This window comes from Salvelinus fontinalis, chromosome 19, assembly GCF_029448725.1.
Source record: "Salvelinus fontinalis isolate EN_2023a chromosome 19, ASM2944872v1, whole genome shotgun sequence".
NCBI classification, from domain to species: Eukaryota; Metazoa; Chordata; class Actinopteri; order Salmoniformes; family Salmonidae; genus Salvelinus; species Salvelinus fontinalis.
In genome coordinates, this window is record NC_074683.1 from 36,841,393 (window position 1) to 36,868,248 (window position 26,856).

General features: G+C 45.1%; 1 protein-coding gene across 2 annotated transcripts in view; it reads left to right on the forward strand.

The window, feature by feature from the left end:
* LOC129816676 (aryl hydrocarbon receptor-like) overlaps positions 1 to 26,856 on the forward strand; it is a 44,252-nt gene that overhangs the window by 1,952 nt on the left and 15,444 nt on the right. Inside the window, exons 2-5 of one of the 2 annotated variants that reach the window (XM_055871440.1) lie at positions 276 to 463; positions 15,751 to 15,851; positions 21,357 to 21,446; positions 24,041 to 24,185. In XM_055871440.1, the coding sequence (XP_055727415.1) occupies positions 276 to 463; positions 15,751 to 15,851; positions 21,357 to 21,446; positions 24,041 to 24,185 (524 nt within the window). The remainder of the gene's footprint in view (positions 1 to 275; positions 464 to 15,750; positions 15,852 to 21,356; positions 21,447 to 24,040; positions 24,186 to 26,856) is intronic. The other variant, XM_055871441.1, reaches the window with a different exon arrangement.

Consider the following 26,856-nt stretch of genomic DNA (forward strand, 5'->3'; position numbering starts at 1 on the left):
AAACACGGTGTTATTCACATGAGGCAAATCATGTTTTAAATTTAGCATTTATTTTTGTGGTGTTTTAATAATTTCAATGTTACTCTACTTGTTGAAGTATGTATTTTAATGATTAATTTACCTATATTACTACGAAAGTATAATTTGTAATGATATTGATAGTGCTAAAAGTATTAATAATGATAATAATTCATGAGAACTATAATCAACCGAAGACCCTTGAGTTTTCTGTAAAAATGTCAAGTTAAAAATAATGATTTCTTCTCTCCTTACAGCGTAAAACCGCCACAATCAGAAGGGGCCAAGTCGAACCCCTCGAAGCGCCACCGGGACCGTCTGAATGGAGAGCTGGACAGGCTGGCCAGCCTCCTGCCCTTCCCTGAGGAGGTCACCACCAGCCTGGACAAACTCTCCATCCTCCGCCTTAGTGTCAGCTACCTCCGGGCCAAGAACTTCTTCACTGGTAAGAAGTGGTCCACAAAGAACCCTATTATTGCTCTGGAACTATTGCTTGAATAGTGCCCTTAGTTTGAGGTCCTCAATAGAGTGCTTCCTGAAATGTTGTGCTTCCTGTGTAGACATAAGGTCCTTGTTTTGTAAACAGAGGTCCACTGATCCCTCACTGTGTACTGCACAAGGGTGTGTTAGCATAGCACACGGCCACTACAGTATGTAGCTAAAGCCTATCCTAAAAATATGCTCTACTTAAAGAGCATCAGAGCAGGGAGCTATCAGAGCAGTTAGCTTGAGCCCCTTCTAGCGTCCCTGTGCTGACTTGCTGTCTTGTCTGTACAGTTAGTAGATGGAACAGAGCACTACGGTAGTTGCTATGCATAGTCATGGGAAGCACTGTGAGGAGCTACTGGGACTTTTTAAACCAAGCTTCCTTCCCTAGAACTCTTATGAAGATATCAAAACAGTAGAGAACCTGGGTCTTTCATGGCCTGTGTTTCCTGACACCTTCAAAGTACATTTAATCAGCTGTGAAAGCCAGCCTCACTCAGCCAGCCAGCCTCACTCAGCCAACCAGCCAGCCAGCCTCACTCAACCAGCTAACCTGCCAGCCTCACTCAACCATCCAGCTTCACTCAACCAGCCAGCCTCACTCAACCAGCCAGCTTCACTCAGCCAGCCAGCCAGCCTCACTCAGCCAGCCCATTATTTCATCCTGGAGAAGAAGAGGCCTCAATATTTCATAGAGGCTGTGACTCTGCCTTTATTTGTAGTTAAGGATGGAAGAGAAAGCAAGGGCTCCATTAAAAACGGAGGAGAGTGTGTTTGGGAACAAAATAATTGCATACAAAAAGGACGGATTTGTATTTTTTCTCTCCTATGTTGTGGGGAAAAGACGTTATTTTAGGCAGTGATCTTTTAAAGAGAATGCTGCAATGCGGGCGTTGGATACTCTCGAAGCATTAATAATTAAGAGAAACCCCCGAGTTTAAAGAATTTATGAAATGGAGGGAGGGAGGGCAGTGTTTGTTTAAGACTGTGGCTTCTTGAAATGGCTGTTTGGGGTGTGCCGTACTGGATACGGGGCCCGTGATACCAGTGTGTTGTGGGGAGATATTGCAAATGTATGGCTTTTTTGGTGTGAAGAGAGAGGGCCTATGTACAAATACTTTGTGGAGAGGAATGGAAATGCTGGAAAGGGGTGGGGGGGGAGAATCCAGCCTTTAGTTCTATGGGACTAAATAATCTGTAGCTTTAATCATTTGAAAAAGCCATATTATTATATATATATATATATACATTTTGTTTTAAAATGTTAACCTTGATAAATGTAGTCATTTCTTGGGTCGTCAAGGGGTTGATTTGTCCCTGAAATTGTGTGACTTTGCTTGATTATGAAACCTAATGATTGGCACTATCAATATAACTGATTGTTGTGTTATGGTTCTAACAAATCTCTTCAGCCTGTCAAAATATATTGTTGATATTGTATTGCAGCGTCACACGTCAAAGTGTGCTGCCAAGCCCTCGTGTCCCTGTTGTGTTACTACATTAGCCTCGTTCCTTCCCTGACTGCACAAACAGTGAGTAATTAACAGGCCTCACATTCAGGAAGTACATGATGAGACAGTGAGCCTTAACCTGCAGCTTTATCAACACCCCTATCAACCCATCATGTATACCTGCCTGCCTGTCTGACTGGCTGAGGGCGGGCCCATGGCCTTCGTCTCTGTGTCTCCCATCATCATTTGTTGTATGTAAACAGAGCTGCTGCTCAGTGCGCTGGGATTAGGCCCTGGTACAGTGTTGGATGGGTGATTTATGAAGAGGTGGCTCAGCTCTGCCTAACCGTCCAGGTCTCTGTCTCTATGGTGGCTAGTAGGCCATGCAGCCACCACCATCATTACACAACCACTTGCTGTTAATTAGCTGAGTTTGCCTACCGAATACTGTGTAGTGTTGGTTTAACAATCAGAGTGAACTAGCATTGTGCTCTGGTAGGGACACTATGTTCTGTATTTTTTAAGAATACCTCAGATGAATACCCAGTGTTGTTGCTCTGTGTGGAATTAAATGTCTTGTACAAGTTGAACAAAGCCTATCAGAGCCTGTTTAATCCGTCTGACAATATTATCCATCCCAGCTGCCTCCTCTCCTCCTCATCTTCAGGCCTACTGGCATCCCTCCTCTGCCAACCTGAAGGAATGAGAGCAGGACTGCCTAAAACCTAAAGCACAGTAAATACCAGCTAATTGTACAGTATACATAGGCATTTCTCCCTGATAGGCAAAGCCACATTTGGCAGCATTTGGTTTGTTCCATGCTAATGCCTCAGACAAGGACATCACTCAATGTTCTGGTCCAAATGTCCTGGGTGTTTAAGGAGGAGATTCTATCCTGCACCATGCCCCCTGTACTTAGCCGGTTACATGTACAACAATTCACTCTCAGGATTATCAGTAACCCGGAATGAGCACTATACAACCACCAGGATCTCATCACAGAGAATCATGGGAGGCAATAACATCCTGGTCTCTGATGGGAGGCAGCTACCCACTGGGTACAGACATCAATTCAATGTCTTTTCCACGTTGGTTCAACGTCATTTCATTGAAATGATGTGGAAACAACGTTGATTCAATCGTGTGTCCAGTGGGTAGGCTGTTCTGTGTCCAACAATGCATCCTATTCCCTATGTAGTGCACTACTTTTGACCAGAGCCCTATGGGCCTTGTAGTGCACTATGCAGGGAATAGGGTGCCGTTTGGGATGTAACATGTGTGAGCTCTGTGACCCCCTCTGTGACACACCATGGTGGCCTCACGCGAGCAAATGTTGCGTGCGGGAACGTTGCAAAATAAATGTTATTAAGTTATTTCAGCCACTCACTCGTCTGCGTCAACAAACGTCTGCGTAGCCAGGCGCTAAAATATAACTGGGTTCTGTTTGAACCGTTCTGCAAGTCCTCTGTTGGATATCAGGAAGATACAGACCCACGTGGATACTTGAAAGACCAAGAAGGTGAGAATAATTAAAGATAACTAACTAGGTTTCTCTTTTTATCTGTGGATTAATCGTCGGAGTAGATAAACACAATATTTTGTATGACTCTGGGTCAACGTTCTACAAAGAACCAGCAAAAAAAAAATAAGGACCATATGCATGCCAAGTAAAAGAAGAACCCAATGTTCATCTCCCAGGACAAACTAGCTAGCAACAGCAAGCCAGCTAAATGTGTGTTTCGACCTGCTCCCAAATTTAGTATAGTTGTTTCACAGTTGGTTTTGATATTTTAACCTGCGTGTGATGATCGTGTCTGGTGGGGATAGACAAAATCAACATGCGCATGGTGCGTGACCAGTGTAGTCAGTATGTTCGGTAATCAGGATTTTGTTTCACTGTCAAAGTGTCCACAGAATGTGTTTCTGTATAATGTGTCATGCACTTCTGTTGATGGCATTGTCTTGTGCTAGATATTTACTGCAGCGTAAACGCTTTACTGTAATAGTTTTGCTGGTGGCTTTGTAACTTTTTTTCCCCAGCGTGGTCAAATCTCTATTCGAGCTGGAAACTTCATCTGTGTTTTATTGTCATGGATAATTCACCCTGGAGAATCAATGATATGCTTATTAGGCAGCTATTGTGCAATCTTTTTCCCCTGTGTGTGTGTGTGTGTGTGTGTGTGTGTGTGTGTGTGTGTGTGTGTGTGCGGTGGTGGTGTAAAATACTTAAATAAAAATACTTCAAAGTACTACTTAAGATGTTTTTGGGGGTATCTTTACTTCAAAACATTCCTAAGGAAAATAATGTACGTTTTACTCTGACACCCAAAAGTACTCATACATTTTAATGCTTAGCAGGACAGGAAAATGGTCCATTCATGCATTTATCAAGAGAACATCCCTGGTCATCCCTACTGTCTCTGATCTGGTGGACTCACTGAACACACATGTTTCGTTTGTAAATGATGTTGGAATGTACTCTTGGCTATCCATAAATTAATAAAACAAGAAAATGGTGCCGTCTGGTTTGCTTAATGTAAGGAATTTGAAATTATTTCTACTTTTGATACTTAACTATATTTAAAACCAAATACTTTTAGACTTTTATTCAAGTATTATTTTACTGGGTGACTTTCACTTTTACTTGAGTTATTTTCTATTAAAATTTAAATTACTTTTACAAAAAAATTACAATTGTATACTTTTTCCACGTGTGTGTGTCCACATAAGTCTGCATGCCAACTGCAGTGCCCCTCCCAAGACTCCTTATACATGGACTAGGGGAGGGAATCATTGTGACACACAGTAACATAAAAACACACCTTATGGCTTTCCACTGCTGCTGTCAGAATGCAGCGATTAGAAGTGTGTATATAGCTGTTCTGAAGAAGCCCTCTCAGAGCTCTGGCTCTGGTCTCTAATGTTGCCAGTGTTTCCTCTGTTAATGGGCCACTCCCTGTTGTGATGGAGGTCCCCACACTAACAACCACAGACAAGCCAAGCTCCAGTTGTGTTTTTCTCTGGCTCGCTGTACTGTAGCGCGGTGCAGCTCTTCATCCTGCCAGGCAGTCAGATTATAAACATAGATGAGGACACAAATCCAATGCACTCATAATATTTTGTGCAATGTAAATGTGTAAGCCCTTCATTTAGATGGTACAATAAGAAGGCTGAACTATATAGAAGGCTGATTAACTCTGTTGACATTACACAACCCCTCGTGTATCAACCCCTAGCATTAGAAACTGCCCTCCACATTTTGTATGACACTATTTAACAACACGATGCCCTAAATTTGCTTCCACCATAGTTTTTTTCATTCCGTCATTCTGTTTTTTTTGTTGTTGTTTTTTTTATTTTTACAAAGAGGTTTAGGGGCCCCCTGGGAGCGAGGAATGGCTTCCATTGTGAGTTCTTCTGTTGTAAAGACGGAAGGGTGAAAGGTGTCACCTTTATCACCACACGTTTCTCCTGTGAGGTGGAAAACGCCAATAACTAAGCTAATAGGAGCGCTCCTGGGATTCCTGGAAGAGCTGTCTTTACCAGCAACCAACCAGGAAGCATCAGCCCTCTTCCTTTTCTTCCTACCGTTTGCTCTCTGTTGCCCAACTTCCTGGTCCATAGCTAGCTAATGACCCAGTCCCTTTGTAAATGGGATCATGTGCTTTTTGCTGTGAAGCTAAGTAAAATCAAATCGTATTGGTCACATACACGTGATTATCAGATGTTATGCTTGTGATTATAGCTTCGACAGTGCAGTTATATCTAACAAGTAATATCTAACAAATTACGCAACATATACCAAATACACACAAATCTAAGTAGGAATGAAATTGGACTATATACATATGGGCGAGCGATGTCAGAGCGGAACGGACTAAGATACCGTATATACATATGAGATGAGTAATGCCAGATACGTAAACATTATTAAGTGACTAGTGTTCCTTTCCTTAAAGTGGCCAGTGATTCCTAGTCTATGCCTATAGGTAGCAGCCTCTAATGTGCTAGTGATGGCAGTTTAACAGTCTGATGGCCTTGAGATAGAAGCTGTTTTTCAATCTCTCGGTCCCTGCTTTGATTCACCTGTACTGACCTCGCCTTCTGGATGGTAGCAGTGTGAGCAGGCAGTGGCTCGGGTGGTTGATGTCCTTGATGATCTTTTTGGCCTTCCTGTGACATCGGGTGGTGTATGTGTCCTGGAGGGCGGGTAGTTTGCTCCCGGTAATGCGTTGGGCAGACCTCATTTGACATCATGACCAACACTCATAAATCTAAAATGGAATGTGCAATTTACACATCTCAACAATTAGCTGTTTCTTATCAAAATCTGCTTAAAGAGACCGTGTGTTGGGTATGCAGGTTCAGGATAACAGATGCAATCCAATTACAATATCATAGGGATATGTATGGTTGTTGTGATTGGGGGTATGGTTGCACTCTGACCTTTGGCCTATAGTTGCTGTAAATATAGATTTGAGATTAGAATGAATAATCCCTGTGAATTCTGAAAGGGTTCTGTTTGCTTTGGAGGGTTGTTCGCCAACTTATTCAGACTAATACTGGATTAGCAAGTTACTTCTGCTCCATGCATCGCTTCTCAATCACTCGTTTTAAAATCCTGTTTCATTATCTCAACTTTCAACACAGAGAATAGGGGGGGAAACGTTTTACTAAGAATATCATATAAGAATATCATAAAAATCCGAAATGGATGATGTTGGAAGATAGATGGGAAAGGTTGAGTGGAGCTGAAGGGTGGGACTAATAACAAGATAAACAATGTAGGGCATACGGGATCTGTGAAATGTGTATAGGTGCGGAGCTATTGTGAAATAGCACAGTTACAAGTGGCAATCAAACTGGATGGACAACAGAAATAGAGGAAGGACTAAGAACAAACAAGAGAGAACTATTATAAAGTAGACTGTGTCTGTAAAATGTGTATAAGATGTATAAATTGAAGGTAAAAACAGAAATGTTTATCAGTTTACTCCAATTGGGGGATCGGTGGTAGGGTTTGCAGGGAATAATAATAAAGGTATACTCTTTAAAAAAAAGTATGTATGTCTATATAGGTATGTGTATGTATATATGTGTATATGTATGCATACGTGAATGGATATATATATTTACCCCAAAAAATATGGGGGATTGGAAATGATGCAGACAATTACATTGGAAGCAACATTCTTTCCGCAATATTAAGCTGATCCACCCCCCCAGAAAAAAAAAAAAAAAAAAAAAAAGAATATCATGAGGGTCTCGCTTGAACGGCCGCGATTCCGTTTTTGTTATTGAGGTCATTCCTGTGTTCACCACAGCGAAAGGTTATTGATATCAAAGGCCTTACTCTTTAATATCCTCTCAGTTCTATAAATAAATCCTCTCAGTTCTATAAATATATCCTCTCAGTTCTATAAAACTATACACCTTTGGTTCAACATAGTAGTGTGAAGGAAAGAGATGTCAAGTACTATTGAGTAGGATAGGTTTGAATCCTGGTCTGTTGCTTAGTGGATAACACCGGAAAATAATGCTTGAAAAATAAAGTCATGTGTTCAGTTCTCCCTCTTTTTGGAGCCAAATACAGGAGTTTACATTCAGTATGTAGATAGGGCCGGCAGGGAGCCTAGTGGTTAGAGCGTTGGGCCAGTAACCAAAAGGTTGCTGGATCGAATCCCTGAGCTGACAAGGTAAAAATATGTCGTTCTGCTCCTGAGCAAGGCAGTTCCCTGGGTGCCGAAGACGTGGATGTCGATTATGGTAGCACCCCCCCCCCCTCTCTCTGATTCAGAGGGGTTGGGATAAATGCAGAAGACACATTTCACTTGAATGCATTCAGTTGTACAACTGACTAGGTGTCCCCTTTTCCCCTTCCCTAGATAGGTAAGCCATGAGAAAACCAGAAATGGATGGCTGAGAGGATAGAATATACAGGTCCAGGTGGACCAACGACAAGCTTAGAGTGGCTTTAGTATAGAAATAGACACAGGCAGCAATACAAATGGACATGTAGAACTAGGAGGACGTTCTGCGACTCTCCATGGATCAGGACATAGATCCAGATCATAGCCATATCCTCCAATGGGATAGCTGTGTTGTATGCATACTCATTAAAAAGAGTAGTTAGTAGAATTCTATGCTGCTGTATGTAAACAGTTGAAATGGGTTCAATATGGATTAGGTCCGTGCTTTTGCTTCACGTGTTGCTATAGGCTACATCTGCACTGAAATGTGTTTGATATCAAATCAAATGTTATTTGTCACATGCACCGAAGACAACAGGTGTAGGAGACTTTACAGTGAAATGCTTACTTACAAGCCCTTAACCAACAATGCAGTTTTAAGAAAATGGAGTTAAGAAAATATTTATTAAATAAACTAAAGTAAACATTGAAAATAAGTAACACAATAAAATGAGGCTATAGACAGGGAGTACCAGTACCGAGTCAATGTGCGGGGGTACAGGTTAGTCGAGGTAATTTGTACATGTAGGTAGGGGTAAAGTGACTATGCATAGATAATAAACAGCAAGTAGCAGCAGTGTAAAAACAGGGGGGGGGGGGGGTAATGCAAATAGTCTGAGTGGCCATTTGATTCGTTGTTCAGCAGTCTTATGGCTTGGGGGTAGAAGCTGTTAAGGAGCCTTTTGGTCCTAGACTTGGCGCTCTGGTACCGCTTGCCGTGTGGTAGCAGAGAGAACAGTCTATGACTTGGGTGAGCCTTTGACAATATTTTGGGCCTTCCTCTGACGCCGCCTAGTATATACAGTACCAGTCAAAAGTTTGGACACACCTACTCATTCAAGGGTTTTTCTTAATGTGTACTATTTTATACATTGTAGAATAATAATGAAGATTGGCTCAAACGCATTAAGAATACATTTTCTTTCCCACAAATTAACTTTTAAAATGCACATCTGTTAATTTCAATGCATTCCAGGTGACTATCTCATGAAACTGTTTGAGAGAATGCCAAGAGTGTGCAAAGCTGTCATCAAGGCAAATGGTGTTTTTTTTTAAAGAATCTAGAATATCAAATTTATTTTGATTTGTTTAACACCTTTTTGCTTACTACCTGATTCCATATGTGTTATTTCATAGTTTTGATGTCTTCACTATTATTCTACAATTTAGAAAATAGTAAAAATAAAGACAAAAAAAATACCTTTGACTGGTACTGTATATCATGCATATACCGTATATACGACTAATACAACTTGAAACTTCCCATAATCCACTTGTAAATAGCTAATTAAAAATCGTAAAACATTTGCAAAATATTGTTGGTGTTTTGAAATGGGTCCTACGGTTTTGCTGCAAGCAAGCCTGCCTCTCTGTCGGACAAATCCCAAACAACATAGCTGGATCAGGTCATGAGCTGTTCTCCACAGAAAAGTGTCAGTAAGCAATGTGATGCCTCCATGCGGATGGCTTGAATCGCTCCCAATATGGCTTCTGGGTCATCAGTCCAGAGAGGGGGTGGGGGAGGGGGTGTTTGATGCCCATAGTTGGAGCTTGTTTCTCAGTCCCAGGTACCTCAGCAGTATAGAACCATATTTCTACCTCGCTGCTCTCACCACTACTTCAACTTCCCCACCCCCCTTCTCCTACCACACAAGTTAGAGTCCATTGCCCTTTCACAAGCTGTCAGATTTTCAGGGTCACTGCTTATTTGTCAGGTTTGCTTAATCAAATTCTCAGCCTGCCTCAACCTCCCACATGAGGAGAGGGTGGCGATAGGAGGCCGGTTCTGTTTAGTATTGCTGTAGCCTATAGGCTTTAAAAAGGAGAACGTCCCCAGAGACAGTTTTATAAGGCTGCAGGGTTGTGCAGTTTGGCTCAGCAGCGGTTTACCATTCCAAAGGAGCATTTATATTCAGTGGTAGTGTTCTAAGTGCTGCATCGTTATCGCAAGTGCCTCCGAAGCACATTGGTGGAGCCATAAGTCTGACAGCCAATCAATAATTCATATTCTGATTAAAGCTTGAAATAACGTATTTTGACTTAAGTGAAATGTTCCATTTATTCATAAGGAAAGGAAATATTAGAAAAATATCAAGTAGTAGTGGAACTAATGTGTCCCTCACAAAGAAAGCACAGACATTCGTCTGGAGATCCTACAATGGTTTTGGGTGGAAACAGTGGTAGGACGAGGCAGTGGTAGGACTGGGTAGTGGTAGGACGAGGCAGTGGTAGGACGAGGCAGTGGTAGGACGAGGCAGTGGTAGGACGAGGCAGTGGTAGAACGAGGCAGTGGTAGGACTGGGTAGTGGTAGGACGAGGCAGTGGTAGGACGGGGTAGTGGTAGGACGAGGCAGTGGTAGGACAAGGCAGTGGTAGGACGGGGTAGTGGTAGGACTGGGTAGTGGTAGGACAAGGCAGTGGTAGGACGGGGTAGTGGTAGGACAAGGCAGTGGTAGGACGGGGTAGTGGTAGGACAAGGCAGTGGTAGGACGGGGTAGTGGTAGGACGGGGTAGTGGTAGGACGAGGCAGTGGTAGGACGAGGCAGTGGTAGGACAAGGCAGTGGTAGGACGGGGTAGTGGTAGGACTGGGTAGTGGTAGGACAAGGCAGTGGTAGGACGGGGTAGTGGTAGGACAAGGCAGTGGTAGGACGGGGTAGTGGTAGGACGAGGCAGTGGTAGGACAAGGCAGTGGTAGGACGGGGTAGTGGTAGGACTGGGTAGTGGTAGGACAAGGCAGTGGTAGGACGGGGTAGTGGTAGGACAAGGCAGTGGTAGGACGGGGTAGTGGTAGGACAAGGCAGTGGTAGGACGGGGTAGTGGTAGGACTGGGTAGTGGTAGGACAAGGCAGTGGTAGGACGGGGTAGTGGTAGGACAAGGCAGTGGTAGGACGGGGTAGTGGTAGGACAAGGCAGTGGTAGGACGGGGTAGTGGTAGGACGGGGTAGTGGTAGGACGAGGCAGTGGTAGGACGAGGCAGTGGTAGGACAAGGCAGTGGTAGGACGGGGTAGTGGTAGGACTGGGTAGTGGTAGGACAAGGCAGTGGTAGGACGGGGTAGTGGTAGGACTGGGTAGTGGTAGGACGAGGCAGTGGTAGGACGGGGTAGTGGTAGGACAAGGCAGTGGTAGGACGGGGTAGTGGTAGGACAAGGCAGTGGTAGGACGGGGTAGTGGTAGGACGGGGTAGTGGTAGGACGAGGCAGTGGTAGGACGAGGCAGTGGTAGGACAAGGCAGTGGTAGGACGGGGTAGTGGTAGGACTGGGTAGTGGTAGGACAAGGCAGTGGTAGGACGGGGTAGTGGTAGGACTGGGTAGTGGTAGGACGAGGCAGTGGTAGGACGAGGCAGTGGTAGGACAAGGCAGTGGTAGGACTGGGTAGTGGTAGGACGGGGTAGTGGTAGGACGGGGTAGTGGTAGGACGGGGTAGTGGTAGGACTGGGTAGTGGTAGGACTGGGTAGTGGTAGGACGAAGCAGTGGTAGGACTGGGTAGTGGTAGGACTGGGTAGTGGTAGGACGGGGTAGTGGTAGGACTGGGTAGTGGTAGGAGGAGGCAGTGGTAGGAGGAGGCAGTGGTAGGACTGGGTAGTGGTAGGACGAGGCAGTGGTAGGACGGGGTAGTGGTAGGACGGGGTAGTGGTAGGACTGGGTAGTGGTAGGACTGGGTAGTGGTAGGACGAGGCAGTGGTAGGACTGGGTAGTGGTAGGACTGGGTAGTGGTAGGACGAGGCAGTGGTAGGACGGGGTAGTGGTAGGACAAGGCAGTGGTAGGACGGGGTAGTGGTAGGACGAGGCAGTGGTAGGACGGGGTAGTGGTAGGACTGGGTAGTGGTAGGACTGGGTAGTGGTAGGACTGGGTAGTGGTAGGACGAGGCAGTGGTAGGACTGGGTAGTGGTAGGACAATGCAGTGGTAGGACGGGGTAGTGGTAGGACGGGGTAGTGGTAGGACGGGGTAGTGGTAGGACTGGGTAGTGGTAGGACTGGGTAGTGGTAGGACGGGGTAGTGGTAGGACGAAGCAGTGGTAGGATGGGGTAGTGGTAGGACGAAGCAGTGGTAGGACGGGGTAGTGGTAGGACGAAGCAGTGGTAGGACGGGGTAGCCTGTGAAATATGAAGCATGTATTTTGATGTTTTTATTGCTTGTTTCCTTGTCTTATCAATAAATGGAACATTTCATTTATGTCTAAATATATTATTTCTCCATTATGCTCAGTTAAGTGTATTTGGCAAAGAAAAGCTGTTAAATTCAGCTGCAGCTAAATTCATGCCCTCAGGTATTGCAGGAGCGCTATACAAATGTCAATCTATTGTCAATCTAATGTCAATCTTTTGAGTTGATCTATCATTTCTGAGTTCATCAGTGACAACAAAGCCCAGGCAACACCAGTAGGGCTTCACTAATCCGTTTGGAGGCGTACCTTTTTTCCTCATGGATGCGTTGGATGGACCACGTGACGGACCAGTACCAGAAAGCGCAGTGACCTACTACAATGGGATCAATAACAACAAAGCTTACCCAAGCAGACTGGCTGGCAAAATATCTCTCAGGCCAAAGGTCACGACACTGACCTGGGGTGTTACCACATGCCGCTCCATTACGCAATGGATGTCAACAGACCATGAAAGGCTACTATTGCTCAAGGTCTGAATATCAATGTATGGTTACGTATTATGGAAGGAGATGCTTTCTACTTTCTGCAAGCAAGTTTGTAGCGTTGATGTGACGGTGGACTTAGACTATTTGTCTTTAGGGTCAATGGATGCTCGTTTGAGTTGGTACAGTAACACAACAAAATCTAGGGTGTGGGCATCGGCCAGAACTACTGAGACGAGGTATACTGTAGCTGACATATTTTAAACTCACAAATACTCACAGTCCCGGTGATATGTCTGATATGATATGTCAAACCCCTGATAGAGAGATTGGTATGGGAATTAGGTCAGGGTGTCAACTCAACGCCCTCCACCCAAGCTCCGTGTGATGGGGACAAGCCCCATCAGGTGTCTGGCCTTAGCATAGTGTCCAATCCTCTCCTAGTCTTCTCTCTGCTGACCCCTCAGACAACAAAAGACCTGACCCGACCCCATTTACCCAGTCATGTCAAGACATCGCCTTAGCGGTCAGAGGTTGTTGCGGGTCACAGTACGGGTCGTCATAAAGGTCCTATTCTCATGACATCATCAGTATTCCAGACTTTTCTTTCATTCTCCCATTGCTTCTCTGTTTGTTGGGTTCGAAACGCCATGGTTTTTGCTTGGAAGTAATACAGTTCTGTGTCTCTTCTGTAGAAATGTGTAGAACATGGCATGGCCCATTGTATATAAGACTAGTGAGTATAGTGTTATAGCTTAACAGTAAACCTCATGAGATTATCAGACCAGAATTCAGGCCAACTGCTAAGTCCCCTTCTTTGACCTAACCTGTTCAACTATAGCTGTACTGACCTGTTCAACTATAACTGTACTGACCTGTTCAACTATAACTGTACTGACCTGTTCAACTATAACTGTCCTGACCTGTTCAACTATAGCTGTCCTGACCTGTTCAACTATAACTGTCCTGACCTGTTCAACTATAACTGTCCTGACCTGTTCAACTATAGCTGTAGTGACCTGTTCAACTATAACTGTCCTGACCTGTTCAACTATAACTGTCCTGACCTGTTCAACTATAGCTGTCCTGACCTGTTCAACTATAACTGTCCTGACCTGTTCAACTATGGCTGTACTGACCTGTTCAACTATAACTGTCCTGACCTGTTCAACTATAACTGTCCTGACCTGTTCAACTATAGCTGTCCTGACCTGTTCAACTATAACTGTCCTGACCTGTTCAACTATAACTGTCCTGACCTGTTCAACTATAACTGTCCTGACCTGTTCAACTATAACTGTCCTGACCTGTTCAACTATAACTGTCCTGACCTGTTCAACTACAGCTGTCCTGACCTGTTCAACTATAGCTGTACTGACCTGTTCAACTGTAGCTGCACTTTAAATGAAAAAGAAACGCTGCACAATAATTGCTCCGATGCAGTTCTGTATTTTCCAACGTTTCGACAGCAAGCTGTCTTAATCAGGGTTTCATGGCCCTGCAGGTCACCAGTATAGGTTTTGATAGGTGTTCATAATCATGGCCGACTATGGCCTGATATCATTGGTCAATATACAGATAATATAGAGAGAAAAAAAGTACAAATGGATATACAATGATCACAGATAGTCTACAATTTGATCATAAATAGTCTAGTATACACAGTGATTTAGAATAGATAACAGGAAGGGTTTCAAATCAAACTCAACATCCAGACCATAGGGAGCGAAGGTCTTTCAATTTAACATCCATGCGGTCTCTTGTTTTAACAATAAATTGTCAAGGTCACCCCCTGTCCTGGAGAGGGTGACATGTTCGATGACAATATAGCGAAGGGGAGAAATAAGGTGGTTCGCTTCTAAATAAGTGGGCAGCATCTGGGTGTGTCAAGTTTTTACACCTTAAGGTGCTACGGTGCTCAGAGACTCTGACTTTTAGTTTTACCTTACTGTAGCCGCAACCACACACCCAGCAGTCTTCAATGTACGCAGTGTCTCAGCTCTCTGCATAAGCTCTCTGCATGGTTCTTTAGTTTAATGTGACCGTGGAGTTGAGGCAAGTGTTTGACGAGCTATTGCAATGGATCGTATTGCGCTTAATGCTTGTTCTGCCCCTCCAGATCGGTTATGGAACCACTAAGCTGCTGGAGCCAATGAGGATAGATGAACCGAGAGAGAAAGAGAGAGAGAGAGTGTGGGTGAGGGGAAGTGGGAAGGAGGAGCACGGGAGACGGAAGAAGGGAGAGAGGGATTAGCTTGGCGAGCAGTGAAGTGCAAAGGAGTTGTCACCTCATTTCACTCTGATGCAGCGTTAATGGGAATCTGTCTCTCTCTCTCTGTGTGTTGCTTCTCCTGCGATGCTGTTTTCTGTCTCTCTGTCTCAGTCTCTCTCTGTGTCTCTTTCTCTCGCTGTCTCTCGCTCGCTGTCTTTTGCTCTCTCGCGCTCTCTCTCTCTCTCTCTCTCTCTCTCTCTCTCTCTCTCTCTCTCTCTCTCTCCTGTGTGTTTTCTCTGAATTCTGCTACAGTATTCACAATAAATGAGGTGTCAGTGTGTTTGTTGAATATCATTGCGTGTCAAAGATGTTTCAATTTGCATTTCATTTCACCCCCCACTGTTGGACGATTAGAATTTTCCAAAGACGTTTGCTGTGTGCTGCTAGTGAAAGACTACTTTTAGAACAGCTACAGATCAGTGATTGAATATGTTTGTGACACCACATAAAGGGGGATACCTAGTCATGCAACTGAATGCATTCAACTGAAATGGGTCTTGAGGTGAAAGACCACAAACGTATGGATGAAACATGACACTGTGAAGAATAGGCGATAAGCGCCATGCATCCTGTTGTAGGAGGTCCCATCTCGCAGAACAGAGTGTTTAGAACGCTGAGCACGATGACCTCACATTCTAATTATAGACCATGAACGTGCTGACGTGTTGCTTCCCAAGCCATTATGATGTAACCAGGTTGGGCAAAGATAAAAGGCCTGGATGTGGATCGTCATTTTTAACATGCTATTTGATGAAACTTGAATGAGCTGCAATCCTGTCCTGCATACAGTGCACTGAAACATAAAGCTTTCTGACATTCACAGCAGTGCTTTGTAAACATTATTACAAGACTAAAGCCTCTGTCTCTCTATCCCTCCCCTCCTTCCTCTCCTCTCTCTCGCCTCTCTCCCTCCCTCTTCTTTCCTCTTCTCTGTCTCTCTCTCTGTGTTTCTCTGTCTGCAGTTGCCCTGAAGAACTGTACTTGCAATGATGGTAGCGCTGACAACAGCAAAGCCACAGGATTGGAGGACAGTTGGCTGCCTGAAGGAGAACTCTTGCTGCAGGTCAGTGCTAAAGGCATGTGGAATCATCTAAAATATAAAGACAAAAATAACTGTCTTTGCTTTTGGTAATTAATTACAAGGCTTAATATCCAGTGATGAAGTGTTGGATATACCCCATAACTCACTGGCCTCACTTTGTCTTAAATCCAAAAATGTAACAGCTTGTTTGTATCTCCGGTTATCAATTCCAATAATACACCGTAATACTCCCATCATTTTGTCATACTGGAATTCATTCTCATTTAATTTAGTTTACAATTCTATCACAATTTCTAGGGAGCTATTTTCATTTTGTTTCTCTGTATGTGTGATTGAGTGGAGAGTGATCTAGTTGGCTGCCAGATCTCTTTTGGATAAGCCAGTGTCATTGATTTTCCAGCCCAGTTCCCCTGTATGTGCAGCACAGTGGAATTCCAGAGCAGAACCGCGGAAACAGTCTGCCAGACATCCCTGCCCTATGAGCGAAGTTTCATTATTATGATAAACCTACATCTCTCCAATGTGTTAGTAATGAAGCATGAAAGCTCATTCTGGGGAGGAGGAAATCTTTTATTCAGATTGAGATAACAGCCGCGGGACATTTTAAAAGACAGGGAGGCAGGACGAAAAGGCAGGGTTAGGGGAAGAAGCGGAGAAGGGGAGCGGTAATTGAAGATTTCTCTCTTCTTCTTTGTGGTTCAACATCAGACACTTAGTAGTGAATTGTAGAGGAGCTGTGAGGTCATCCATTATTTACATCAGGAGAGGAGGGGTAAAATAGAGTTTTCACCTCTTACTGTCATGGTTGAAAATAGACTCAGACTACCTCTTATACACCCTTATGACACCCTCCACCATGTAGGAAAGTAGCCTGACACCCTCCACCGTGTGGGAAAGTAGCCTGACACCCTCCACCGTGTGGGAAAGTAGCCTGACACCCTCCACCGTGTGGGAAAGTAGCCTGACACCCTCCACCGTGTGGGAAAGTAGCCTGACACCCTCCACCGTGTGGGAAAGTAGCCTGACACCCTCCACCGTGTGGGAAAGTAGCCTGACACCCTCCACCGTGTGGGAAAGTAGCCTGACACCCTCCACCGTGTGGGAAAGTAGCCTGACACCCTCCACCGTGTGGGAAAGTAGCCTGACACCCTCCACCGTGTGGGAAAGTAGCCTGACACCCTCCACCGTGTGGGAAAGTAGCCTGACACCCTCCACCGTGTGGGAAAGTAGCCTGACACCCTCCACCGTGTGGGAAAGTAGCCTGACACCCTCCACCGTGTGGGAAAGTAGCCTGACACCCTGCACCGTGTGGGAAAGTAGCCTGACACCCTGCACCGTGTGGGAAAGTAGCCTGACATCCTCCACCGTGTGGGAAAGTAGCCTGACACCCTCCACCGTGTGGGAAAGTAGCCTGACACCCTCCACCGTGTGGGAAAGTAGCCTGACACCCTGCACCGTGTGGGAAAGTAGCCTGACATCCTCCACCGTGTGGGAAAGTAGCCTGACACCCTCCACCGTGTGGGAAAGTAGCCTGACACCCTCCACCATGTGGGAAAGTAGCCTGACACCCTGCACCGTGTGGGAAAGTAGCCTGAAACCCTCCACCGTGTGGGAAAGTAGCCTGACACCCTCCACCATGTGGGAAAGTAGTTCTGCGGAATGCAGACAGATCCTGTAAGTTTTGGTACTATACCAGCATGCAAAAAATGCAAAGCACCACAAAGGGTGTGGTTTCTTTTCTGTTCAACCAGGAAGGCTATAATCTAGTTTGCACACATTGTAGTTCTCTGTTTGCATGAGTACAACTGTGTTCATATGGGGTCTGCCGCTAGGGGCTTGTTACATTTATTTCACTTCACTAATTTGTAGTTGCTAAACGTCTGGTACATTAGACCCTGGAAGTTGGCTATTTACTTGCAAGATGGTGTACAAACCATCCAAGCTGACATGATAATGTTTATGTTTCACTGGACTGCTTACACACAGAGAGGATGTGCTGCAGATAATTGGGGTGAATCATTGATTATTAGTTAAAGAGCAACATGACATCACCATGCCTTAGTCATGGTTCAGCCCCTGGGAAGACTGAGGGTACTTCCCGTGGATGCACCCATTGCACTGTGTGTGTGTGTGTGTGTGTGTGTGTGTGTGTGTGTGTGTGTGTGTGTGTGTGTGTGTGTGTGTGTGTGTGTGTGTGTGTGTGTGTGTGTGTGTGTGTGTGTGTGTGTGTGTGTGTGTGTGTGTGTGTGTGTGTGTGTGTGTGTGTGTGTGAGGCCCGGGGTTTTGTGTGTGTTAACAAATCGGGTGATGGATGAACAAGCTAATGTCTGTTTTGTTTGAGTAAGGTAGATATGGTTGTATGCCTGTTTGTGCATTTGTTTACAAAATGTTCCTGTGTACGAGGGAGTGTGTTTAGTGGGGTGGAAACATGGGACCAGCTGTTCCTGTTTGGGATAAAACAAATGACTGACTAATCCGTCTATCTTTTATTCCTGACATTAGTTCTCTCCGGTTCAGAACAAACCCGTCTTGCATGCACACTGACAGCTCCCCCTCCACTCCGGGGGGCAGAGTCCACCCATCTCACTGTAGGACACCTCACAACCACTACCGTCACATGTTGCTTAAGTAGTCAAAAAACAATGTCTCATTAAGCAAAATTCAGTAAATATAAAACATATCTAAGTCTGTTTGAGATGCATGTTGGAACAGAACCCGGAGATATGAAAAGACTAAGGAAGAACCAGACAAGGCACCAGGATAAAGGGATTAAGGGGGCAGTTGAAATAAGGGATTAAGGGGGCAGTTGAAATAAGGGATTAAGGGGGCAGTTGAAATAAGGGATTAAGGGGGCAGTTGAAATAAGGGATTAAGGGAGCAGTTGAAATAAGGGATTAAGGGGGCAGTTGAAATAAGGGATTAAGGGAGCAGTTGAAATAAGGGATTAAGGGGGCAGTTGAAATAAGGGATTAAGGGGGCAGTTGAAATCGGTTCTTGCATTGGAATTATATTGAAAACTACTTATTTCACAATAAACATAAAGTTCAAATGCCCAGACTCTGAGACCGTTGGTTAAGTGCTTTTTAAGTGACAGGTTAGAGCGAAATCTGTAGCAGCACAATGGACTGCGCCCTACACACTAAAGCAATGCCGTTTTGGTGATGAATATAGGCTACAGGATAGAAAGGGTAATTCAAATATTACAAAGCGCCTATGTGAATACAGCTGAACACACAGCTGTCTTACCAAAATAATGCAAACTAAATGCAGAAAGTAATAGCCTAGTTATTCTTGCATTGAAACAAAATACTGAGTAGCAGTTTGGCTTAGAATACCGACACAACTGTGATGCAAACGAATGAATGAGAACAGAATAAACCTGCGGTACTAAGTAGTAGGCCTAGTAAATAAAATATCAGATTATGGCATGACACAATCAATATTTAGGATAGTTACATTAACAGTAAACAAAGGGTGAAAGGAGATCCAGATAACCAGAACAGCCTACAGCCTACTACAGTGAGATACAGCCTACTACAGTGAGATGCAGCCTACTACAGTGAGATACAGCCTACTACAGTGAGATACAGCCTACTACAGTGAGATACAGCCCACTACAGTGAGATACAGCCTACTACAGTGAGATGCAGCCTACTACAGTGAGATACAGCCTACTACAGTGAGATGCAGCCTACTACAGTGAGATGCAGCCTACTACAGTGAGATACAGCCTACTACAGTGAGATACAGCCTACTACAGTGAGATGCAGCCTACTACAGTGAGATACAGCCTACTACAGTGAGATACAGCCTACTACAGTGAGATGCAGCCTACTACAGTGAGATACAGCCTACTACAGTGAGATGCAGCCTACTACAGTGAGATGCAGCCTACTACAGTGAGATACAGCCCACTACAGTGAGATACAGCCCACTACAGTGAGATACAGCCTACTACAGTGAGATACAATCTACTACAGTGAGATGCAGCCTACTACAGTGAGATGCAGCCTACTACAGTGAGATACAGCCTACTACAGTGAGATGCAGCCTACTACAGTGAGATACAGCCTACTACAGTGAGATACAGCCTACTACAGTGAGATGCAGCCTACTACAGTGAGATACAGCATAGTACAGTGAGATACAGCCTACTACAGTGAGATACAGCCTACAGCCTACTACAGTGAGATACAATCTACTACAGTGAGATGCAGCCTACTACAGTGAGATGCAGCCTACTACAGTGAGATACAGCCTACTACAGTGAGATGCAGCCTACTACAGTGAGATGCAGCCTACTACAGTGAGATACAGCCTACTACAGTGAGATACAGCCTACAGCCCACTACAGTGAGATACAGCCTACAGCCTACTACAGTGAGATGCAGCCTACTACAGTGAGATACAGCCTACTACAGTGAGATGCAGCCTACTACAGTGAGATGCAGCCTACTACAGTGAGATACAGCCTACTACAGTGAGATACAGCCTACAGCCCACTACAGTGAGATACAGCCTACAGCCTACTACAGTGAGATGCAGCCTACTACAGTGAGATACAGCCTACTACAGTGAGATGCAGCCTACTACAGTGAGATGCAGCCTACTACAGTGAGATACAGCCTACTACAGTGAGATACAGCCCACTACAGTGAGATACAGCCTACTACAGTGAGATACAGCCTACTACAGTGAGATGCAGACTACTACAGTGAGATGCAGCCTACTACAGTGAGATGCAGCCTACTACAGTGAGATACAGTCTACCACAGTGAGATACAGTCTACCACAGTGAGATACAGCCTAGTACAGTGAGATACAGCCTAGTACAGTGAGATACAGCCTAGTACAGTGATATACAGCCTACTACAGTGAGATACAGCCTACTACAGTGAGATGCAGTAGTAGGACTAAGCCTAATGGAAGGACTAAGCCTAATGGAAGGACTAAGTCTAATGGAAAGACTAAGCCTAATGGAAGGACTAAGCCTAATGGAAGGACTAAGCCTAATGGAAAGACAAAGCCTAATGGAAGGACTAAGCCTAATGGAAAGACAAAGCCTAATGGAAGGACTAAGCCTAATGGAAAGACTAAGCCTAATGGAAGGACTAAGCCTAATGGAAAGACTAAGCCTAATGGAAAGACTAAGCCTAATGGAAGGACTAAGCCTAACCGAAATGTACCCCCCCCCCCTTTATTTTGATAGGGAGTCATGCTGAGACCAAGGTCTCTTTTACTGATGAGCCCTGTATATACATCAGTACACATCAATATACACATTAGTATACATCACTATATGCATCAATATACACATCAGTACACATCAATATACACATCAATATACACATCAGTACACATCAATATACATATCAGTACACATCAATATACACATCAATACACGAAAAGCAAAACACAATCATAGAAAACAAACTAAAAGCTGCTTTTTCCTGACTCGATGTCATCAGTGAGTTGCATTGTGTCGTATACCAATCTTTTGTTATCTTGTGCATGTTTGACATACAGGCTCTGAACGGCTTCGTCCTGGTGGTCACGAATGATGGGACCATTTTCTACTCCTCTCACACCATCCAGGATTACCTGGGCTTCCACCAGGTACCGTACAGATTGTCCCTCCTCCCTTTCCGTACCCCAGTGAAGGTTCTATTCCTAAAGCATGACCAGGGTGTTCTGTGCCTCAGCTCATTCATAATAGACAAGCAGGCATCTGGTGAGGCAGCTGGATCGTCTCTGGGATCTTGGCTGACTAATAGCATTAATTCTACTGCTGGGTCAGCCTGGTGCAGCATTCACATGCATGTTTGCAAACATTAAAGCATAATCCTCCGTCGACACATGGTCATCTCTGCTTGAGGTTTTTATAAATGATTTGCATGCAATACAAGCATAGAATGATACCCTGTAGAGGTTGTCACTGTAGAGACGGTTGCCTATAGATGCTATGGCATCAAATAATTGGTTAGATTTGATCTCAATGAGACTGATCTGTATAAACCTGATTTAAATTAAAATAATATTCATTGGAGTTATGGTTGGGTTTTGAGGGTTGCGTGCGGTGTCTGCTGCGAACTGGCAGGGGCCGGTGTCTGGGCCCTACCTGCTTGGTGAGGAGTCTGATTCTGCTCAGCAGGTCCACAGGGTGAGACCAGTCTATTAATAGCTTGGCCTTTAGTGGAAAGAGACCACCAGCCGTGGTAGTGGGCAGTGGGCAGCAGCCCTAACCAGCACCACAGCATCACAGACCCTGCAGAGATGGATGGGAATATGGGGGGATGGTGAAGAGGCACAAAGGATTGAAGCACTTCTCACATTATGCAGTCTACTGTATGACATTCAGGCTCTGGAGAAGTTCAGCACACACTGAGACACTGGTAATTCAACACACTCTTGGAGAGATATCACAGACCCCTTCAGTATAGTGATGTTCCTATAACGTCACTCCTTCAGCATAGTGATGTTCCCATTACGTCACTCCTTCAGTATAGCGATGTTCCCATAACGTCACTCCTTCAGTATAGCGATGTTCCTATAACGTCACTCCTTCAGTATAGAGATGTTCCCAAAACGTCACTCCTTCAGTAAACAGTGCATTCGGAGTATTCAGGCTCCTTGATTTTTTTCCACATTTTGTTTTGTTTTTAGACATTTTTGCAAATTTATAAAAATAAAAATATCATAATTTACATACGTTTTTCAGACCCTTTACTCAGTCCTTTGTTGAAATACCTTTGGCAGAGATTACAGCAGAGTCTTCTTGGGTATGACACTACAAGCTTGGCACACCTGAATCTGGGGAGTTTCTCCCATTCTTCTTCTTTGCAGATCCTCTCGAGCTCTGTCGGGTTGGATGGGGGGGGGGGGGTCGCTATTTTCAGGTCTCTCCAGAGATGTTCGATCGGGTTCAAGTCCGGGCTCTGGCTGGGCCACCCAAGGACATTCAGAGATTTGTTCCGAACCTTCGCCCAAGTTTGAGGTCCTGAGCGCTTTGGAGCAGGTTTTCATCAAGGATCTCTCTGTACTTTGCTCTGTTCATCTTTCCCTCGAACATCCCCACAGCATGATGCTGCCACCCCCATGCTTCACCGTAGGGATGGTGCCAGGTTTCCTCCAGACATGACGTTTGGCATTTAGGCCAAAGAGAATCTTGTTTCTCATGGTCTGAGAGTCCTTTAGGTGCCTTTTGGAAAAATCCAAGCGACTGTCATGTGCCTTTTACAGAGGAGTGGCTTCCGTCTCGCCACTCTACCATAAAGGCCTGATTGTTGGAGTGCTGCAGAGATGGTTGTCCTTCTGGAAGGTTCTCCCATCTCCACAGAGGAACTCTGGAGCTCTGTCAGTGACCATCAGGTTCTTGGTCACCTCCCTGACCAAAGCTCTTCTCAACCGTTTGGCTGGCCAGCCAGCTCTAGGAAGAGTCTTGTGGTTTCCAGACTTCAACCAATTAAATCATGATGGAGGCCACTGTGTTCTTGGGGACTTTCAATGCTGTAGACATTTTTTGGTACCCTTCCCCAGATCTGTGCCTCGACACAATCCTGTCTCGGAGCTCTACGGACAATTCCTTCAACCTCATACCTTTGCTCTGACTGCACTGTCAACTATGGGACCTTATATAGACCGGTGTGTGCTTTTCCAAATCATGTCCAATCAATTGCATTTACCACAGGTGGAATCCATTCAAGTTGTAGAAACATCTCAAGGATGATCAATGGAAACAGGATGCACCTGAGCTCAATTTTGAGTCTCATACAAAGGGTCTGAATACTTAAATAAGGTATTTCTGTTTTATTTCTGTTTTCTAAAAACCTGTTTTCGCTTATGGGGTATTATGTGTAGATTGATGAGGATTTTTAAAATCCATTTCAGAATAAGGCTGTAACATAACAAAATGTGGAAAAAGTGAAGGGGTCTGTAGCAGTGTTGCGCTGTAGCAGTATAGTGTCTGAAGTTCCCATAATGTAATTTACATAAGGATCTATCATTTAGCCTTTGTTTGTGTCTGTATTGTGCATGCTTCCCATCTTTATTTTAACTGCCTACATGTGATGGATATTTCCATCTTTATTTTGTTTGTCTCTATATAATCCCTCCTTCCCTTCGTACTCCCTCGCTCTCCTTCTCTCTCTCTCTCTCTCTCTCTCTCTCCCCTCCCTCTCTCCCTCTCTCTCTCTCTCTCTTTCCTTCCTCAGACTGATATTATGCATCAGAGTGTGTATGAGTTGGTCCACACTGAGGACCAGCAGGAGCTGAGGAGGAACCTCCACTGGGCCCTCAGCCCACCTGCCATCGTGGACCCACTGGGAGAGTCCTCCTCGGGTGACTTCCTACCTCCATGTTAGACCCTGAAACACCACCTCCGTGTTAGACCCTGAAACACCACCTCCTCGTTAGACCCTGAAACACCACCTCTGTGTTACAACCTGAAACACAACCTCTGTGTTAGACCCTGAAACACCACCTCCACGTTAGACCCTGAAACACCACCTCTGTGTTAGACCCTGAAACACCACCACTGTGTTAGACCCTGAAACACCACCTCTGTGTTAGACCTTGAAACACCACCTCCGTGTTAGACCCTGAAACACCACCTCTGTGTTAGACCCTGAAACACCACCTCTGTGTTAGACCCTGAAACACCACCTCCTCGTTAGACCCTGAAACACCACCTCCTCGTTAGACCCTGAAACACCACCTCTGTGTTAGACCCTGAAACACCACCTCTGTGGTAGACCCTGAAACACCACCTCCTCGTTAGACCCTGAAACACCACCTCCTCGTTAGACCCTGAAACACCACCTCCTCGTTAGACCCTGAAACACCACCTCTGTGTTAGACCCTGAAACACCACCTCCTCGTTAGACCCTGAAACACCACCTCTGTGTTAGACCCTGAAACACCACCTCCTCGTTAGACCCTGAAACACCACCTCTGTGTTAGACCCTGAAACACCACCTCTGTGTTAGACCCTGAAACACCACCTCCTCGTTAGACCCTGAAACACCACCTCCGTGTTAGACCCTGAAACACCACCTCCTCGTTAGACCCTGTAACACCACCTCTGTGTTAGACCCTGAAACACCACCTCTGTGTTAGACCCTGAAACACCACCTCCTCGTTAGACCCTGAAACACCACCTCTGTGTTAGACCCTGAAACACCACCTCTGTGTTAGACCCTGAAACACCACCTCTGTGTTAGACCCTGAAACACCACCTCCTCGTTAGACCCTGAAACACCACCTCCGTGTTAGACCCTGAAACACCACCTCTGGTAGACCCTGAAACACCACCTCCTCGTTAGACCCTGAAACACCACCTCCTCGTTAGACCCTGAAACACCACCTCCTCGTTAGACCCTGAAACACCACCTCCTCGTTAGACCCTGAAACACCACCTCCGTGTTAGACCCTGAAACACCACCTCCTCGTTAGACCCTGTAACACCACCTCCGTGTTAGACCCTGAAACACCACCTCTGTGGTAGACCCTGAAACACCACCTCCTCGTTAGACCCTGAAACACCACCTCTGTGTTAGACCCTGAAACACCACCTCTGTGTTAGACCCTGAAACACCACCTCTGTGTTAGACCCTGAAACACCACCTCCTCGTTAGACCCTGAAACACCACCTCCGTGTTAGACCCTGAAACACCACCTCTGGTAGACCCTGAAACACCACCTCCTCGTTAGACCCTGAAACACCACCTCCTCGTTAGACCCTGAAACACCACCTCCTCGTTAGACCCTGAAACACCACCTCCTCGTTAGACCCTGAAACACCACCTCCGTGTTAGACCCTGAAACACCACCTCCTCGTTAGACCCTGTAACACCACCTCCGTGTTAGACCCTGAAACACCACCTCTGTGGTAGACCCTGAAACACCACCTCCTCGTTAGACCCTGAAACACCACCTCCGTGTTAGACCCTGAAACACCACCTCCTCGTTAGACCCTGAAACACGACCTTCATGTTAGACCCTGTAACACCACCTCCGTGTTAGACCCTGAAACACCACCTCTGTGTTAGACCCTGAAACACCACCTCCTCGTTAGACCCTGAAACACCACCTCTGTGTTAGACCCTGAAACACCACCTCTGTGTTAGACCCTGAAACACCACCTCTGTGTTAGACCCTGAAACACCACCTCTGTGTTAGACCCTGAAACACCACCTCTGTGTTAGACCCTGAAACACCACCTCTGTGTTAGACCCTGAAACACCACCTCTGTGTAAGACCCTGAAACACCACCTTCGTCAATGAAAAAACATTAAAAGAGATTCAATCATAGAAATGAATGCAGAACTTTCAATGGCATTTCCTACGAATACTCTGCATAATGCATTACAAATGCAGTTATAACACCTTATGATGTATGCATAATGCATTACATAAGTATATAATAACTTATTATTATGCATTATATAAAAATCTATACTTAATAAATGCTCATAAACATTCAAGAAAGGCTCAGGCCTCTGCACTGACTTACCTCTCCACTAGTGGGTGGTGTTGCACATTTGTTCTTCCCCTGCTAGAGAGGAAGCCGTCACATGTCGTGCTAGGACTACATTAGCCTCTGGGGCTAATTACATAAGTGTATTTTCAACAGAGCTAGGAGACCACGGCCATTGAGGACAGGACACACAGTCGGGTCAAAACAGAACACACACTGCTGAGGGATATTGAATAAGGCTTTGTTTAAAGTGTCATGACACATCTCTCAGCAGACACCCAAGCCAGACACCTCACGTCAGCTTTTCTTTCAAGCCCAAACATTCATGTCAACACACAGTCAACAATGTTGTTATTCATTTGTTAGCTTTTTGTGTTGATGAATTCCTGTACGATCATAAAAATAATTATTATTTCATGAGATGACATAATCAGGTGATCACTGATTACCCGTTTGTATGACCACCTTAGAGAAGTTGTACACATGTTGTTCTGTTTCTACAGTGTGACTGAACTGTATACTGTAATCTTGAGGATCGTTTCCAAATATAGT